The following is an 18,368-nucleotide window of genomic DNA, read 5'->3' as shown; positions in this document are numbered from 1 at the left end:
GGGAAACTTTCAGTTCCAGGCATAAGGAGGAACTCGGGAGGTTTCCACACCGCAAACTGGTTGAGTGGTTTAACCACCTTGTATGTTGTCAAGGGAGTCACCCTCTCGATGAGGAGTTGAACTGAGACAGTCAAGACCCCTTCGGTTTCTCCTCCACTCCTGTGATTCCCTGACAGGCCCTAGGCACCCTGCGGAGGTCAGTGATGATTGGTAAAAGGTCTGATTGCACTAAACATCACAGCCCCTTCCCTGCCCTCACCTCCCAGCAGCCCATTGTTTCCTCCTGTCACATTTAAGTCATGTGTACGGGGTAATGGAGCAGCTGATAGTTTGGGATTCTGTCAGTGTGTGTTTCTGAGAGTGGACAGTTCACAGCTGACAAATATCCGACAGAACCAGCCGTGCAGGAGATTGAAGAGTGGCAGCTATGGGTGTGATGGTGCATGATCTCAAGTTTTCAATCTGAGACCTCCCAAGTAGAAAGCATAAAGAAGGAAAAGGAAGGAAGTCACATGGAGGCAAAAAAGATTGGTCCCCCTACAGCTTTTCAGCAATTCAGAAGGGCTGAGGTGGGGGTGTCATCACCAGGGAGAATAATAGTAAGACAGTAATAAAGTGATGTTTCTATCGCCATCAGTTAATGGTCATGTTTCTGATAATATTTCAAGCATCTTTTTCAGTCCCAAGCAAATGTGACAGATTCTGTCTTCCCAAAATGATGTTTTCGGCAAGTGATTAATGACTTGGCTTGTTTGTTGGTTGTTTGGTTGGTTTGAAGTTTATTCATTTATTTTGAGAGACAAAGGGGGAGGGGCAGAGAGCGAGAATCCCAAGCAGGCTCGGTGCTCAGTACAGAGCCCGACACTGGGCTTGATCTCACGACCCACACGATCGTGATCTGAGTCCATATCAAGAGTCAGATGCTTAATTGACTGAGCCACCCAGGCACCCCAGTGATCTACTACTTGTAATCCGTGTTTTCCAGTCTTTTTTTTTTCTCCCTTTTAATTATAGAGATTTTCAAATCCAGAAAAAGAACTTCCGGTACCATCATCTGTCAGGCAGCTCTAGTTAGCCACGTTTGCCAGTCTTACTCTCTCGCCCACACACTTTACCGGAGCACTTTAAAGCAGATTGCAGACATCGTAGTTCATCCACAAAAGTTGCAGCGTCTGTAGTCTTTTAGTGAATCTTCTCATATTCTTTTCTTCCATCTTAGGAGAGGATGCTTTTTACTCCGCTTCCCTTCCCATCCTGAACACAGAAAACATGCCACCTTTTCAGATTATTTGTTCTAGTTTGAATGCCAGTCTCAAAAATTTCCCTGTGAAGAATTTAAATTCTCCCAAAGTAACACCTATTTTATTGAAGGCCTTCTCGAGGTCAGGCACGGTCCTAGGTCACAAAACCTGCGGAAGTCTTTTCCTGTATATGGGCAAACTGAGGCTTCAGGAAGCTAAGAAACTTGGCCGAAGTCACCCTGCTAGTACACATTAGAGAGCCATGTTTCCAGAACTGAATAGAATCCCCCTGTTACACTGATGTGTGTTGTAGCAGCAGGAATGGCATCCACTCGTATCAGGACTCCAAGTTCAGATTACTCCTACAAGGAAAACCATAAAGGCTTTTTTTTTTTTTTTTTTTTTTTTTTAAATCATGAGAAGTCATGCTGTACTTCCACTAGATAAAGAGTTTAGTGTGTGGCGTTAATATAATCTGGACCAAAAAAGAGGCAGTTAAATCAGAGGCTTACTTTTAAGCTATGAAGATCATAGAATATAGATTGAAATTGCATTTTTCTTAAGAAGAAATAAAATTAAGGCAAAGACAAACTTTAGGCGGTGAACCTACACAGATTTTGATTCCTTTTTAAGAAGGTTGCTCTGTATTTAAAAAATGGAACTGTAACTTACAAGAATAAAATGGTAGCAGAGTCTCGGGGAACCCTAGGCTAGGAATCCAAGTTAGTTTATGAGTGATCTCCTTTATTTATGGATAAATGTCTGACACCTTTGGTTAGGCATCCAGAATGTTCGTTTGTATTGGGCTCGCTCTTCTCAAGAATGACAGTGATTGGGGTTGAAGCAGGGTGCTTGTCTTGCAGGACGCTCATGATGGGGAAGTCAACGCTGTGCAGTTCAGTCCGGGCTCCCGGTTGCTGGCCACAGGAGGCATGGATCGGAGAGTTAAGCTTTGGGAAGTGTTTGGAGGTGAGACCTGAAGAGTGAGAGAGGGAGGCTGTGTTGGGGACATCTGGTTGACCTTGCTTTCAGGCAATCTTTGAATTGTTCATCTTCTCAAAATATACAGTATTTTGTGTAAGGGATCATCTGACCAAAGCAGCATTACCATCTCAGACATTACAGCCAAGTGGCCGTTGCTCTGAGTTTTTAAGTAATGACTAGAAAATGCTGTTAAGTTACAGATACGTTCATGTTTGCATTTTCTCAGATACGTGCTAGAATATTTTCCAAGATAGCACAGGTTTTAGAAGGAAAATGAAAAGTCTTAAAGTTTTAGACTTTATAATTAAACTACGCATTGAGCTAAAGTGTGTGCATTTAAGAACACAAGTGGCCTTGGCCTGGGGGAAAATGACTGAGGTCATATCTAAGCTTGGGAAGAAAAAGAGGGGTGTATCTCCCAGGAAAAAATGTATTTAACGAGCAGCTTATCATCAAGAGCCCAAAGATCAACACCCAGTCTCTTTGATTAGACCTTGTTTCCGAAGTGACCTCTGAGTACTCAGAAATGCAGTGGCATTAGAACAGGAAATGGGGCTTAATGAAACCATCTCTTAGACTTCTGAAGCTGGGGATAGCTCAATTTCAGCATTTTGAGATTTAGTTAGCTACTCCTGGTTTTTTTTTAAATAAAGCAAGGTCAAGGGATAAGGCTGAAGGTGTTAGTAAGAACCAGTTTGTCAAGTTTCTGCAGTTGTAGCACACGCACGCTTGTTGTCCAGCGGTGAGTAGCTCCAGGATGCCCTGGTCTCTATCGTTTCCCCCGATCCTCACAACAGCCCTGTGCAGTTTGAAAGGTATGTGTCGCCCCTACTTGACAAGACGAAAACAGGAAGACTCAGAGACCCTACTTGATTTGCGTTGTTGGTTTACATGGCTGATAACTGATCGGTGAGGCAAGGGAGGGTCACAGCCGGGACCTGACCTGGGTCCTGTGACTGCGGAGCCCTCGCTCTTCCCACTGCTGCCTCCCTTTAGCTGTAGAGCTGCTAAGCCTGTGTTGCTGCTTTTAGTGTGTTCAGAGCAAGAGCAATCTATTGATCCCTTTGGTTATAACAGATTATCAATAAAGCACCAAACTTGTGTGCTCTGCCCCCCCACAGGAAAGTGACTCTAATTGAATTCCTGGCAGTTACAGCTATTTGAAGGCCATCAAGATTTGTGCCGTTTTACCCAGAAACACCTTATGAATGATAATTGCGGGAACTGTTGGGAAGACAACAGTAAAGCCATAGAGTAATGATGGAAATTTTATGAGATTTGGTTTTTTAAAATTTTAGGTAGATAGCTGTTTTTTGTTTTTACTTTTTTTATGTGTATTTATTTTTGAGAGCAAGAGACAGAGTGCGAGTGGGAGAGGGGCAGAGAGCGAGGGAGACAGAGAATCCGAAGCAGGCGCCAGGCTCTGAGCTGTCAGCACAGGGCCTGATGCGGGGCTCAAACCCACGAACTGTGAGATCATGACCTGAGCCAAAGTCGGATGTTCAACTGAGCCACCCAGGCGCCCCAGTAGTCTGTTTTGATTGTGCCTTGTGATTAAATAAAAATCACCCTAGAAATATTTTTTACTTCTGAGTCAATAAGAGCACCTATTAGAAAATGAGAACCAACCTTTAGTAACAGTGTTACATTTTTGCTGCCAAAGAGGAAGTAAACGCTAATGGAAATTATGAAATAGTTTGAGGGGGTCCTGTTTTTTACCCTTTTAAAATATCACAATAACTGCAGTTTCTGCCCAGTAGGAACATTTGTCCTTGCTCATTCTATAAAAAGCACAAGCTCCATTGGGAATTATTTATATAAATACTGTTGACATAGCGTCCCTTGGTGTCTTCTAGATAAAAGAGCTTTGGTAAGGTCTTTTTGGTCATTTGAGATCATGTAGAATAGCATTTATTGATCCTTTCTTACATTTTGGCCTGTGTCAACTGCCAGAGAAGTAGACCGATATCTTGGGCATAAGCCAAAGAGATATTTCTTAGAATGTACGGTAATATTTTTGTAAAGATCTAATCTAAATAAAGACCTTAATTAGTGGATGTTGGCCTCTTTTTGACTTTTGAAAATCTAATGAAAGCTGGGATCAATAAAAGGCATTAAATGTGCTATACAGGTATCTTGCAGATAAATTCAGAAGGAGGGATTCGCGAAGCCCTCAGTAATCCTGACCCTAAATATTTGACAGCTCCAGACCAGTATTTATATCATAGTTTTTACCAGTAAGAGAAAAGGCTGTTCTTTGTAATGTTCCCTATTTTGTGCTCCCCTTTTATGAATTTGATTTGAATGGTTCCCTAATTGTTTCTCTGGACTTGTCATCATTAAGCTGCTCTTTAAAAAAGGAACTTAGTCACATCATCTTGAGACTCGTACTTACACGTTTGTGCCTGCATCATTAAAGTTTCTGCGTGGGTGGCCAGAGCTGTGTGAAAGCAGGACCCGGGCACGTGGCTGGGCCTGTTGGTGAAGGCGGCTGGGGAGAGGGGAGCATTGACAGGCAGTGGGATTGCCAGAATCTTAGGTTCCCGGAGACAGAGTAAGCATAAGGAGAAATTCCAGAAACTCCAAACTAGCTTTACTGGCATTCTGAGGACTAGCCAGTTACACAGAACTAAAAAAAGAAATTCTTTTCAGCTCCGAATGAGAATTATCACATGGATCCTGAAAATTTAGTGGTCAGCTTCTACAGAAGCGATAGCTCAATTGACGCGAATACTGATCAAACCCAAAGACGTATTTATCTGAATTAGAAACATTTTACTCAGAAGTACCAGAACTAAAACTCAGTCTCTAGGTGCATTGACATGTCTTTGAAATTCCCGCATCTACCTCTTTGTAAAGGGAATTAATGACTCTGAATTTCTTGAAAAGACCAACTGAATGCATGCGAACTGCTAAGCTCTGCGTCCATGTACACATGCATCGTCCTTCCAGCTGACTGTGTATTTGTCCTGCTATTCTTAGACTCTGCGTCAGTGCAGGAAAGCTGCTGTTATGAGCCTGTAATTGGTTTCCATTGTGTTTCAGGTGCCCCATTGTAACTTCAGTATTGGCTTTACTCTTTCTTTCATTTCTTTCCTCAATCTTTCTTTTTTTCCAGATAAATGTGAGTTCAAGGGCTCCCTGTCCGGCAGTAATGCAGGAATTACAAGCATTGAATTTGACAGTGCTGTAAGTATATAGTATCCGGGGAAATGGGTGAGTTTAGAAGGTCTTAGAAAAAATGTAAGACATCTGGTTCTTGGAGTTTAACTCAAATGGTTTGTCTGCTGTTCTCTGTCTTAAGTGATATCAGTGATAGGTCAGGATGCATGTAGATTATCAGTTCTTTGCTGGCACAGCAGCAAATTTACATTTCCACATTACGTTCTTTCTTAGTCCAAGGTTCAGTTTCAGAATATTTGCAGCAGGAAACCCTCACATTTCACATGAAAGTCTCCGTGTTCCTGTTCAGAACAGGTGCCTTGGGTACGTGTCACTTTTAGCTGAACTTCAGCGATCCTGACACCATTGTATAAATTGTGTTTGTTACGGGCTCTAAAACTTAATAATCACTTCACAGAGTATAGCTGAAAGTAGGACGTAGGAATGCATATGGATGCACTTAGGACAGCGATCATAACCAGGCTGGGAGACAGGTGTGAGAGAGAGGGAGAAGGACAGGTTTGGACGTGGAGGGGTTTGCCCTGGAACCCAGAGTTGCCAAGAAGTTGCTTGGCCTCCACAACAATGACTATGATGAAGATGTGGGGGGGGGGGGGGTCAGGTCTGCTGTGCCCCAGCCTGTCATTGTCTCTGCAGACTTGATAAAGGCCGTGGCTGAAGTCCCAGCGGTGCAGGTGGAGGGGAGAGGGGGTCTGGCCAGATGTATCAGAGATGCGTGGGTCTCCGAGGAGAGTAGTTAGGAGATTGAGGGAGGGGAGAGCCAGGGCCTCTGGGCTCTGCAGCTTGGACAGTGTGTAGAGAGCATTGGTATTTGGGGTTACTGAAGGGGGGGTGGGGGCACTAGTGAACTCAAGAGGACAAGTTCCAGGCTGAGCTGGAGGGTCTGCAGCATTCTGATGGGATGGGATTGAGCAGACTCAGGAGAAAAGTGGATTTACCAAAATTGGTGGGTTGACAGAATCCTGGGGATAACGGTTGGTATTCCACATCAGGTGTGCAGCTTTTAGGCATCTGAACCTTTCCTGGACCTGATTCTTGGGGAATTTGTATTGTGTGGACTGAGATCTTCTAATTCGTCTAAAATTTGTCTCCCCCCTCCCCACTCTCCCTCATTCCCATAGGGATCTTACCTCTTAGCAGCTTCAAATGATTTTGCAAGTCGAATCTGGACTGTGGATGATTATCGGTTACGGGTAAGACTCAATTAAGAAAGCTAATATCTCCAAACTTCCATGAGGTTCTCTAGGGACAAAATGTAGGAAATGGCAGGTTGATTAATGAGGAGAATCGTGTTTTCCTGAAAATCATACTTGATTCCCTCTGCCCTTTTCCCTTTCTCCCTTGGGAAAATTTACATTTCCACATTACGTTCTTTCTTAGTCCAAGGTTCAGTTTCAGAATATTTGCAGCAGGAAACCCTCACATTTCACATGAAAGTCTCCGTGTTCCTGTTCAGAACAGGTGCCTTGGGTACGTGTCACTTTTAGCTGAACTTCAGCGATCCTGACACCATTGTATAAATTGTGTTTGTTACGGGCTCTAAAACTTAATAATCACTTCACAGAGTATAGCTGAAAGTAGGACGTAGGAATGCATATGGATGCACTTAGGACAGCGATCATAACCAGGCTGGGAGACAGGTGTGAGAGAGAGGGAGAAGGACAGGTTTGGACGTGGAGGGGTTTGCCCTGGAACCCAGAGTTGCCAAGAAGTTGCTTGGCCTCCACAACAAAGACCAAAACTTGATGGTTCTATCACTTTTGTTCTTTTTTTTTTTTTTTTTTTTAAGTTTATTTATATTTGGGAGAGAGTGAGAGAGGACAAGCAGGGGAGGGACAGAGAGAGAGGGAGACAGAGCCCGATGCAGGGCCTGATCCCACGAACCGTGAGATCATGAGCCGAAACGAAGAGTCAGACGCTCAACTAACGGAGCCACCCAGGCGCCCCTGTCTCACTTTTGTTCTAATGAAAAACAAGTAGCTTAATTTGGAGACGTTCCGTTTTTCTTCTTAAGCTTGAAGCAGTTTTCACATGAGCTCATGAAAGGCTGTTGACAGGTAAGGTGGAGGATGCACTTTTTATGAAGAAAAAGGCTTGATTCAAGCTTTCGTATGTCAGCCCCCATGAAAAGTAGGACATGATGTTAAAACCTCAAGATAAATCGCAGAGAGGTGGGGAGCTGCGGCAGAATGGTCCATTGGGTAGGTGCCGGTCGTCTGATTTGAAGACGCAGCCACGCGGCGGGAAGAATCTTCAGAAATGCACGGTTACCGTATCACGCAGGCTGTCCGTTTTCTTTAAGGAGCTGTATGGAAAATCCCCAGTACTAGATGGTAGTCGGGACCTCCGGGGTGAGAATTCGTCATTCTCAGTTGAAAGAAGACCCAAGGCTGCACGTGCAAAGTGTGGGATGTGAAGGTGACAGAGATGATGTTCCCTTGTGAAAGCTGGAGAGCTTTCAGGCATGTTCTCGACTGAATGGAAGAACAGGGAGGTGGGCAGCTGGGCGCCCGTGGACGGGGCTGGACTCTGCTCAAGCAGTGCTCACTGCCGTTCAGGCATTTGAACAAGCTTTTAGTTCAGGCCCTATAGTTCTGCCCCCTCAACGCGGCCTAGCCTGTTCTCGTGGCAGCATTGTAATCCACATACCGTGTGCTCTACTCTGTTCCCTGTCGATCACTTACTGGACATTTGGGACAGGGTTGAATACCTCTGGAGTCCTTAATTTGCCTAAAGGAAAAGGGATCTCTTCTGGAGTGGCTCTTACGTGTTAGGCCCAGCACTGAGATATGTTATATACATTACTGCTTTTTAACTGCCAGGGGCACAAGGTGAGGTGAGTAGGTATGTGAGGAAACTGAGGCTCAGGCCCACAAAATTGCCTAAGGTCACACAGTTAACAGATGAGAAGATGCGAGTTGGAACTGAAGCCTGTACTCTTCTCTGTGTTTGATTGACCTGGATTATTCTAGTACCTCCGGAGACTGAGGTATAGCAAAACTGTCTAAGAGTGAAGAGGGACATACAGTCTTCCTTACATTGTAGGCCCTTGAGGAGAAAAGCAAACAGTTGAGTTGTCAGCTAGTTGCGTAGGATGATATTTTTCATTGGTGGAAGAGTTCTGCTCAGGTGGGCGGAAATAAGAAAGGGACTTGGAGGCAGGAGCTAGACCTGGAAGACAGAGGTCACGATGTTGGCACACTCTTTTCAAGTGAGCTAGCTTACAGAGGTGGGCTGGGTTCCACTGGAGAGATGCTCACGGTGCTGGGGCACCAAGCCTAAGCTGGGGTTGCTGACAGGTTGGGGAGCTGGTGCCAGGATGGTTAGCCTCCTTCGCTGAGCTAGCTGGCTTTGAAGGCCTCTGGTCAGCTCTCGGTAAATGTGTGATGAAGATCGGGAGGCCTTTTTAAGGATTGTCTGTGCCCAGCAAAACCACATGAAACTCTTAACCACGCTCCAGGAAATAACGGGCTCCCTGTTGTAGGAGGTTCTGGCTTCTACATAGATAGACCCTAGTTAACAGAAGATATCGGAAGACATGAATGGAGGGAGCCCCACGTTCTGAAATTCAGGATCCAGGCCTTGGTCGGTCGGTATCTCCTTAGCTTTTATGATAAGGGAATGGTGTTTAGGAGAGACCAGAATGCAGGGAGCAATTGGTTGAGTGTTTACTGTAAAATCCTTGTAGCAAGGGTATCCCAGAAACAGCCTGGTATTGAAAGGAGTCCATGACAGAGGACTCCCTTGAACCAAGCAGATGTTTTAGACCCCCTTAAAAATCCGGAAGGTCACTGCAAAACTTCAATGTGACTTGAGCAAATGGATTTGAAGAACCCACCTGTTCGCTTCCCTAATGTTGACGTGGGAAAGTAACCGCAGTGACAGGACTGGCTTTGTTTCAGGACCTCCCTCCTCAAGGTGTGCGTTTTTCTGGGGTCCGGTGCCGGCTTGATTGCGAGTCCGCCCTGAGGCACAGAGGCGCCTGGCAGAGCCCTTGCTCTGAGGGAGGCTCAGGCTGCTGTGACATCTGAACCCACTGCCCCATCTCTTAGGAGTCCCTGTTGAGAAGAGGATGATAAAAGCTAAAAGTGTTAAAATTTTTTTTTTTTAAATTTTTTTTCAACGTTTATTTATTTTTGGGACAGAGAGAGACAGAGCATGAACGGGGGAGGGGCAGAGAGAGAGGGAGACACAGAATCGGAAACAGGCTCCAGGCTCTGAGCCATCAGCCCAGAGCCCGACGCGGGGCTCGAACTCCCGGACCGCGAGATCGTGACCTGGCTGAAGTCGGACGCTTAACCGACTGCGCCACCCAGGCGCCCCTTAAAAGTGTTAAAATTAATGAAAAGAAACATCAAAAACACCGAAAGGATAAAAATTCTACGTAAAACTGATCCATTTAAGAGAAGGACGTTTTAAGTTATGCAAAAGAGCAAATGCTGTAGGAAGCTACATTCCGTACCCCGGAGAGCATGGAGATGTGGCCTGTCAGCTGGATTTCCTCCAGGAACGAGGCTTGCAGCGGGCCAGACTTGGCCAACCTACGTATGAAGAGCCAGGAAGTAACAGTATCCCTTTTCTTTCTTCGAGGAGTCCATGAGTTTTATTCTGGGAAATTAGGGGAAAGCTGTGTGCTCGTAGCCATTCGTTGCAGCATCGTTTGCGATGACCTCGCGACTTCTAAAGTGATTCTAACCGTCCCGTGTAACCGTGAGCACTCTTCGGGGGTGCGGAAGGGATGAGCGCCAGGGCCCCCGGCCGTGGGGCCTTGTGCTTAGGTCACCTTGTTTGGTCCTTACCCGGACAGCGTGAGGAAGAGGGTGGTCTCCCGGCTGTTCCGGCCCCCGGGTGTTCAAAGCCAAAGCGTTGTGACCCCAAAGCCCATGCACCTTCAGCTGTCAACGTGAGAAACTGCTTGCACTATAATGTGAAAAGAGCACTGGGTAAACTTCTAGGAGTACTTTGACATGAAATAGAAGAAAGTATTACAAACGTGGAGTTCACAAAAATGGGCGCGCTTGCACAGCCCATTCGTGAGCAGGGTCTCTCCTGTGTTGGCGAGCTGTGATTTTACTTCTGTAGTAAGAAGGAAATCAGTGAATGTGCCCTAAACTTTGGGTACTTTGTTGAAATAGTTCTTTGCTAAGAACTTAATTTCCGTAGTGTGAGGAGGACCTTCCCGAGTGTTTTGTCTCCCCACGATTTGTACAGACGGGATGGTGTGTGCTGAGTGGCGCCGTCGCTCCTGAACCGTAGTGAATGGAAGCCTGGTTGCTGGAGTTGTCTTGATCTTACGAGCAGGATCCGTGGGAGGTTTTTACACAGCCGCAGCCACAGCACAGCTGCCCCCTGGCTGGCAGCAGTCGTACGATGCCGTTCCAGCCTCAGAGTGGGAGAGAGGAGTCTTGGAATCCGTGCCAGGTTCTCCCTTCCTGAGGGAGGAGGACGCGCGGGCCTGCGTCTTCTGTTCCTGGGCTGAAGTGGCGCCGCTCCGCTGAGCAGGGAGGGAAGATTGGTTTGAAAAATTCCAGCACTAAATGTGTAACACAAAACTGAGATCTCCTCCTCGGGAGTTGGGGTTGAAACCCAGTAAGTTAGTTACCAGTTGTAGTAAGCATATTAAAGCTTTTCTTTTCTTTTCTTTTCTTTTCTTTTCTTTTCTTTTCTTTTCTTTTCTTTTCTTTTCTTTTCTTTTCTTTTCTTTTCTTTTCTTTTCTTTTCTTTTCTTTTCTTTTCTTATTAGTTACATGGTTAGAAAAAAAACCAAAAACCAATGAATACCCAGTGAGCCTTTGACAGTTTGCACACATAAGCATGTGGCCCACACTGAAAAGAGGTCACCGATGAGTCGTGAACAGTCAGACTCCCCGGCTCCCCTCCCCTAACCCTTGGCCTCCCGTGGGGCTCCGGATAGTGCTGTGATGGGCAGGGGGGCTGCTGGACCTAGGTGAGGCCTCAGTTCTGGGCTCCGTGGCCGGCACCCGACAGCCAGCCACAAAGGGGTTTGATTGTCGGGAGTGCTGGTGTCTGTGGTTCCCAGCTGACTTTTCAAGCTGAGACCTCTGATTGAAAAAACCCCCCAGGGGTTTTAATTGTTTATTTAAAGAGTCCTGATGTTTCCTTTTGTAAATTATGCCTGCAGGGAACCTGTCCTGACTTTAAATAGGGTCTGGACTTTCAGAGGCACTGGGTAAAACCGAGGCTTTTAGAATTTTGTAATTTGATATAAGCCAGCTTTACAGAAAAGCTACGAGAGTACTGCGGACTCGTGGCATCTGTCCCAGGGCTTATGTCAAAAAGGTACTCCAGCTGTCTGTCCCATTGTTTTGAAGATGGAGGCGTGTGACGTTTGCGCTGCTTTTGTTTTGTCTTGGAATGTGCTGGGAGATTTCTCTTCTTCCTCTGGATACCTCACCCCTGGGCAGCACCGAAAGACAGACTTTCTGGATGTTTTGCCGCACTCCATGACGTATCCTTTGGTCTGAGTGTTCCTGACCAGATCTCTGGGTGTTTTGAGAAGCTGGCTCTCCCGACGTGGTGCGTGTGTCCCCCAAGGCTCACCCCTGCTGTGTTCTCTCCCCTAGCACACGCTCACAGGACACAGCGGCAAAGTGCTGTCTGCCAAGTTCCTGCTGGACAACGCGCGCATTGTTTCCGGAAGTCATGACCGGACCCTCAAGCTCTGGGATCTCCGCAGCAAAGTCTGTGAGGAAATCAGTCTCTCTGAATATATGTACGATTAGACGTTAACCGCGAGGTGTTTGTTTCCACCCGAAAGCCTGCGTTTAGTGTGATACAGTTTGAATTGCAAGTCCGGTTTCATACTCAGAGTGGCGTTGAGGTAGTGACAGCTTTTCACGTTTGAGATTTTGTTTAAATGAGGAGCTCTGGCTAGCTGGGGCGAGAGGGCAGCGCTGCTATGCGCACGGCCACCGAGGGGCCGCTGCCTGATCACTAACGTATGGTTTTCCCACAGGCATAAAGACCGTGTTTGCAGGATCCAGCTGCAACGATATCGTCTGCACAGAGCAGTGTGTGATGAGTGGACACTTCGACAAGAAAATTCGTTTCTGGGACATCCGGTATAAAACCCGAGAGCTCGGTGGAGGCGGCTGAGGGGAGGGTCTGTCTGTGGTGGAACTCTGGTGATGTTTTGTGTCTGGGTTGTGTTTTTTAAAGTCCCTGGAAGTGGCAGAAATGAGCTCCGAGTGCACACTTACCGTAACAGTTCCATAATTCTTTACCATGAGGCAGACCGCTGCGTTCAGCGGTCACTTACGAGCGTGCCCTGTGCACTCACTGGGCCCTTTACCAAGTGCCGCGTAAGCGAAGACGGACAGCTCGGTGGTTTAAAGCTGACACGCAAGCCTGCAGTGTTCTGAAGTAGAGCTGGGCACCTCTGTCCAAGGATGTGAGAAAACACCGGTCAGGATGAGTCTGGAGCAGTGAGCAGGCGTCACATGGCAGAAAAGCTCACTGGCAGACTCTCCAGACAGGACAGCGGGACGGCCTGGTGTGGCTGAGATGGCAGATCGGGGTGTGGGCAGACAGGACCAGCAGGTGGTGGGTTGGGAGCAGATCAGTGTTTGTAAATGACTTGAGCCTCTGAGCCATCGGGTGTTTAAGGGAGGACTGCTCCTCATGCGCACGAGTGAGCAGACGGTGCTAGTGCTGTCTGGACGGTGTCCTGGGAACGGGGACCTCCTCCAGCAGCGTGGGAGGCAGGCGGGGGAGTGGATTTGAGGGAGAATCTGCATTTGGGGGGTGAGGAAGGGGAGAGTTGAAGCCACGCGGGGAACAATCGACAGATTCTATGTTCAGATAAGGACGTGACGTTTGTGCTTTCCAAGGGACATTTGGGTAAACCGAAGCAGAATTTTTGGGAAACGAGTCCTCGCGGGAGGACTCCAAAGACGTGAGGACAGAGTTACTCAGCGGTGGCCCGAGAAACAGGAGACCGCGTTTTAGGGAGCCACCGAGGCAGGGTGGTCACAGATGGGGAGGGAGCTGGAGGGTCCTGTTGTTGGGCCACGGGTGGGGGAGCAGAGGAGTCTGAGGGCGAGGGGAGTCCGGTGGGACGAGGCCGGTGGGTTAGGAGGGAGGTCGCTACTGGTCCCAGTGAACGCAGGACAGTTGTGGAGGGTGGGGACGAGGAGCCTGTGCTTCTAGATGATGCTTAGGAAGGCCTGGTGTGAAGCTGGCACCTCCTGGGCAGCCCTTCCAAGTTGTATTCATACCCCCTGGTTAGCCTCTTTGAACCTGAAACATGGCGTGTTAATGTCGAACTGGGTATGGGGAATCTCCTGGTCCACCCGTTGATTGGACAGATGAAGACAGACCCTGAGGTGCAGGGAAGGGCATCGGCTTGCCTCCAGCCACATGTTTAGCGACGATGAGATCAACACTGTTACTTAGCGTGGGTTTGGGGTAGGACATCATTTCATTGAAAGCCTACGCCAAAGTGACTACAGAAGGGTCCACACCTCCTTTGGCTGTATCACCTGACAGGGCCTTGCAGGATTGCCGTTCACAGCCCTGGCCGGGGACTCCTCCCTGGAGTCCAGCTCCACACCTGGAATCACGCAGCCGGACTTGGGGGTCCCGGAGCCGAACTTTGTAAGGCAGGGAGCCCGTGAGAGGCCACACGTGCGTCCACGCACAGTACAGCATCCCGGACCCACCAGAGCAAGTTTCTGAGCCCTTGGGTTCAGCAAAGTGTTATCACTGAAAGAGCCTTAAATACATGATAGCCCTGCTCGGTTTGTGCCGATCCGGAGCTCTGATTGGCACTCACATCATCCCCAAATGAGCAAGGAAACGAGTTCTTCCCAGATTCAGAGTTCTGGTACTTAAAATATTACTGTAGAATTTACTGACAGAAAAAATAACAAAAGCAGCCACTGAGGCGATTTCTATAAGGTTGGAACACATTCGCTGTCCTTGAAGAGTACCGCGGTCCAGTCGAATTATCTTCTCCCCACTTCTCTGTGGAACACGGCATCCTGGTGAAAATGGGCAAGTTCTGACACTTCGGTGTCCCGTTTTCTCAGACTTCCCTTCCCTTTTGTAGATCGGAGAGCATCGTCCGGGAGATGGAGCTGCTGGGCAAGGTCACTGCCCTGGACTTAAACCCGGAGAGAACCGAACTCCTCAGCTGCTCTCGCGATGATCTTCTAAAAATCATCGATCTTCGAGTAAACGCCGTCAGACAGACGTTTAGGTAACTGGACCCGTTGGTTTGGGGTTGCATTTGAATCTTGCCAGTTTCCTGGGGGGGTCACGTGAACACCAGAGGCCCTGGCCCTGCTCATAAGTCCCGAGTGCGGTGAGCTCTTGGGGTAACAGTGCTTTGTTGGTTGCAGCGCCCCTGGGTTCAAGTGCGGCTCTGATTGGACCAGAGTTGTGTTCAGGTGAGTGGTGGCGCTCCTCCCGCCTCGACCCTCGTCCCACCCCCCACCCAGTGCATCCCCAGGGGGCCTTTGCACACCCTCTCACCCTGAGGGAGTGTCCAAGAGTGACCTGTATGTAAGCTCATCACTAGGGGTCATTATCACCATCTCCTTCCTTTCTGGTATCCTAAGAACTGTTTGAAGGCTTCCGGGGAGGGTGGGCGACTCTCCGGGACAGCGCCGGGCAGGCTCTCTGGAGAAGGGCAGCCCCTTTGCCTAGCTCTGGCTCTGCCTGTGTGGCGCTTCTCCCGCAGGACGCTGAATCGGGGGTGGGCGGTTGACACCTTATCTGGTCTTCCGTGTTCTCCAGCCCTGACGGTGGTTACGTGGCAGCGGGCTCGGCTGAGGGCTCCCTCTACGTCTGGAGCGTGCTCTCGGGGAAAGTGGAGAAGGTCCTTTCAAAGCAGCATGGGTAAGGTGAACCCTCTTAACCCCCTGCGGTCGTAAGCAGGTCCTGTGACTTCATCCCAGGGGTCCTTTCCTCTTCGGGCACGGACCTGAGTCAGCCCCGTGAGGGCAGCGTGCGCTCGCTCGCTCTGCCGTGAGCTGGGTCGGTGGAGAGAAGCTGGGGCCATTTGTGCAGTACAGCGGAGGGCGGCGTTCTGCTTATTGGTGTCACGGGCTGTTTCGGTTAGAGCCGTTCGAGTAGTGGCTGCCGGAGAGAGGTTGGGGCGACAGTCTGCCTTCCTCGTTAACTGGCCCCTCCTCTCCGCCTCTCCTCCCTTCTCAGCCCCTTTGCACAGGAAACTGACTGCTCGTAAACACTGATTTTCGCGTGCTATTTTTCAGTCTTCCCCCGGCCTCCTTTATGTCTTAGCTTTGTTCTCCACCCAAGCTCGCTGCTAGTGAGACACCGGGCTTTCCTCCGTCACCACCTCTCTCCGCCCCCAAGAGCAGTGGCCACTGCCCGCCCCTCAGCCCCCTGAGGCTCTCGTCTGAGGGTACGAGCTGCCCCCTTGGGGTAGTAGCCTTGATAAGGCCTGGCTCCTTTCATTCCTGAACCGCTTCCGAAAATACAACGCGGGGTTCCTTCGGGTTTTTTGGCACGTTAGTAAGGGCCTGCCTGTGAGTGGGAGCAATACTGCCAAGTAAACCAGGCCCTGGAAAAGGCCTTGCTCCCTGAACATGAAGGGGACCTAGTGTTCAGTTCACCGAGATCTCACACATGTTCCGACCTCTCCCTTTGAAGCTCGTCCATCAATGCAGTGGCGTGGTCCCCCTCCGGCTCCCACGTGGTCAGTGTGGACAAAGGAAGCAAAGCTGTGCTGTGGTCAGAATATTGACGGCACCTCCTCGAGAGAGAGCAGAGCCGAAGCCGGAGACGCACGCAGGCTCCCGCAGCTCTGTCCTGGCGGGGGGTGTGTTGGGTGTGGCTTTGACCGCCAGTGGAGAGCCCGAGCCACGTGGTGCAGTGGCTTCCTTTGCACGGGATTTCCGAGGATTTGGGCTGAGGTCTCTACGGCCTGAAGGAATAACAGTGCAAGAACCTGACCCTGTAGTCACTCAGCAGAGGTGCGGGTTCTTGCCCTGATTCGGTGGGAAACACTACTGGCTCTGATCTTCCATACCTCAGTGGGGGGAGCGGGGACATCTACTGGTTTCCTCGCAGGCCGGCAGTGCCGGGAACACCCCACACGCCTGGGGTCGGTTCTCCCTCCAGGCTTTCTCCCGACCTTCTACGGTTGGTTCTGGCCGAATGCATGTCCTGTCACCCTGGGGTCATTTTCCTGGTGAACTCGCTTTAATCATTGGATTAACAGAAACCCAAACAGGATTACCCCTGTCCTCGGCTGCGGGGGCTGCCCTGATTTCTGAGGAGACAGGACTGTGGTCCCTCCCCGTTGGTCTGTGTCATTATTACGAGGCTCTCACTCTGATCTCATCTGATTACTGTTGGAATTTCCTTAGCTCTCCCAGACTGTTCTTAGAAAGCCTCTGTTCTTCAAAGCTTTGAGCGTCCTTTCTCCCCAACAGTGCTATATACTAATTTCTCAGTCAAGAGAGAAATCCCAACTTGGTTAAAAAATACTTTTTGGAGGCGGGAGAGGAAGGGTGCAAACCTTCTTCCAGGAAAGTGTGCTGCAGGGGCAGAGTGTATTCCTGTGTCCGTCTGTAGACTCCCAGAAAGTGGGTGCACGCCACCTTCCCGGGTGCCTCGCTTCTACCCGCGGGTGACGAGGGATTGGAGGCCTCGAATGTATTCGCCTGGAGCCGGTAGTTCCAGGTCACTGCCCTTTTGCCAAGCCTACGTGCAATAGCCCCTCGGTGCTTTAGTGCGAGAAGCCCATTCCAAGAAGCATGGGAATGTCATCTTTAGGTTTCAGGAGTTATGAGCAAGGCCGGGGGCAACTGGCCTGTGGCTTTCTTTTTTGTTTGTTTGGTTTTTTTACACATTTATCCTTACCATTTTACCTGTGTATATCATTTTAGTTTTTGAGTGACTGAAACACCAATACTTTTATCACCTTTTAATTTGCACTTTATATTTTTCCTTCTGCACTTGTTCTCTGGACAGCTGTGGGTGACGAGAGCTGGAGCTGGGTGAGGAGGGGGGCCGCCGCCGTCCTCCCTCTTTCCCCGGCCCTCCTCCCCCCATTTCAGCTTGCTCCAAGAGCTCAAGGGGAGGTGGAATTCATAGGCCAGGGCGCAGCTGTTATTTATTTAATTATGTTGCCCAACAGAACTTGATTGTAAATAAAAAAAGAAATCTGTTCTATACTTTTCAAACTCTGTGTCTCTTGGTGGTTATTTTATTCTCTTCTGTCCTTAGGAGAAAAAGCTGTTTCTTTTATCTCTTTTCCTGGTGTTTGTTCATTTGTAAATAACAGCTAGTATTCTTCTGGAATCTCTCCTTGTCATTCAGCATTTAAGCCCAAATTGCCACTGCCTGAAAACCAGCATTCCGGTTTCACGTCACATGTGAGTCTTAACCCGACAAAAGGTCTCCTGCCTCTGGGCATCTGTCCTTCCAAGAGCCCAGCGCGCCGACGAAACTCCCGCCGTCAGCTCAGTGCTGTGGCAGATGTGAGCCTCCAAGTTCCTCACCGGAGACCTTGCCTGTAGGATTGGCGACGAGCTATACCTGTCTCCTGCTGGTCTCTGGCCTCTTCTTTGCTGAAGGGGCATGAGTTACCTCACAGAGGAGTGATTTGTTCGTGGGCACTCTGGTCTCTAGCAAGCAGCCTAGTGCTAGGACGAGTCCTGACGTTCCGGAACCCTCCCTGAGAGACCGCCGTCCGGTCCGCTTACCGCTGCATTTACTGAGGGGCCTGCCAAAGTCCATTTAGCCCAGCAGCTGGGCTTGGGATTCCATCACGATCTGAAGTCTCAGAGGCAGCCGGCAGCCTCCAAAGAGCTGAGAGAGCCCTTTGTAGCTCTTTGTACTCACTTTCAAGGAGGTGAGTCATTCTCAGAAGAGGCCTCAAGTAAGCATTGCAGTAGCCTCCGGTTATCCTGTTTTCTTTGAACTTGCAGGGAAGCTTGGCTGCTCTCTACTTTGAACAGAGATGCT

The 18,368-nt window shown here is 48.9% G+C and overlaps 1 protein-coding gene and 2 non-coding genes across 6 annotated transcripts in view; all 3 read left to right on the top strand.

Annotated features, from left to right (window-relative positions):
• The window catches only part of ATG16L1 (autophagy related 16 like 1), a 48,654-nt gene that overhangs the window by 18,882 nt on the left and 11,404 nt on the right, over positions 1 to 18,368 (top strand). For 2 of the 4 annotated variants that reach the window (XM_047086096.1, XM_047086095.1), the window contains 9 exons: positions 2,105 to 2,210; positions 5,344 to 5,414; positions 6,530 to 6,601; positions 11,993 to 12,113; positions 12,385 to 12,490; positions 14,479 to 14,628; positions 14,771 to 14,818; positions 15,168 to 15,269; positions 16,047 to 17,596. In XM_047086096.1, coding sequence (XP_046942052.1) covers positions 2,105 to 2,210; positions 5,344 to 5,414; positions 6,530 to 6,601; positions 11,993 to 12,113; positions 12,385 to 12,490; positions 14,479 to 14,628; positions 14,771 to 14,818; positions 15,168 to 15,269; positions 16,047 to 16,140 — 870 coding nt within the window. In that variant the 3' untranslated portion in view covers positions 16,141 to 17,596. Of the gene's footprint in view, positions 1 to 2,104; positions 2,211 to 5,343; positions 5,415 to 6,529; positions 6,602 to 11,992; positions 12,114 to 12,384; positions 12,491 to 14,478; positions 14,629 to 14,770; positions 14,819 to 15,167; positions 15,270 to 16,046; positions 17,597 to 18,368 lie in introns of those variants that run through there. The other 2 variants (XM_047086094.1, XM_047086093.1) reach the window with 1 other exon arrangement.
• Positions 196 to 470, top strand: LOC124516838 (small Cajal body-specific RNA 6). The gene has a single exon (XR_006963226.1). It is a non-coding gene; the product is annotated as a small Cajal body-specific RNA 6 (non-coding RNA).
• LOC124516839 (small Cajal body-specific RNA 6) lies at positions 11,244 to 11,469 on the top strand. The gene has a single exon (XR_006963227.1). It is a non-coding gene; the product is annotated as a small Cajal body-specific RNA 6 (non-coding RNA).

Source organism: Lynx rufus, unplaced genomic scaffold (genome assembly GCF_022079265.1).
Source record: "Lynx rufus isolate CCGP_SWC_20201006 ecotype Redwood Valley unplaced genomic scaffold, mLynRuf1.p SCAF_2, whole genome shotgun sequence".
Taxonomy (NCBI): Eukaryota; Metazoa; Chordata; class Mammalia; order Carnivora; family Felidae; genus Lynx; species Lynx rufus.
The sequence above is the reverse complement of the archived record's forward strand: the minus strand, read 5'-3'. Positions and strand labels throughout refer to the sequence as shown.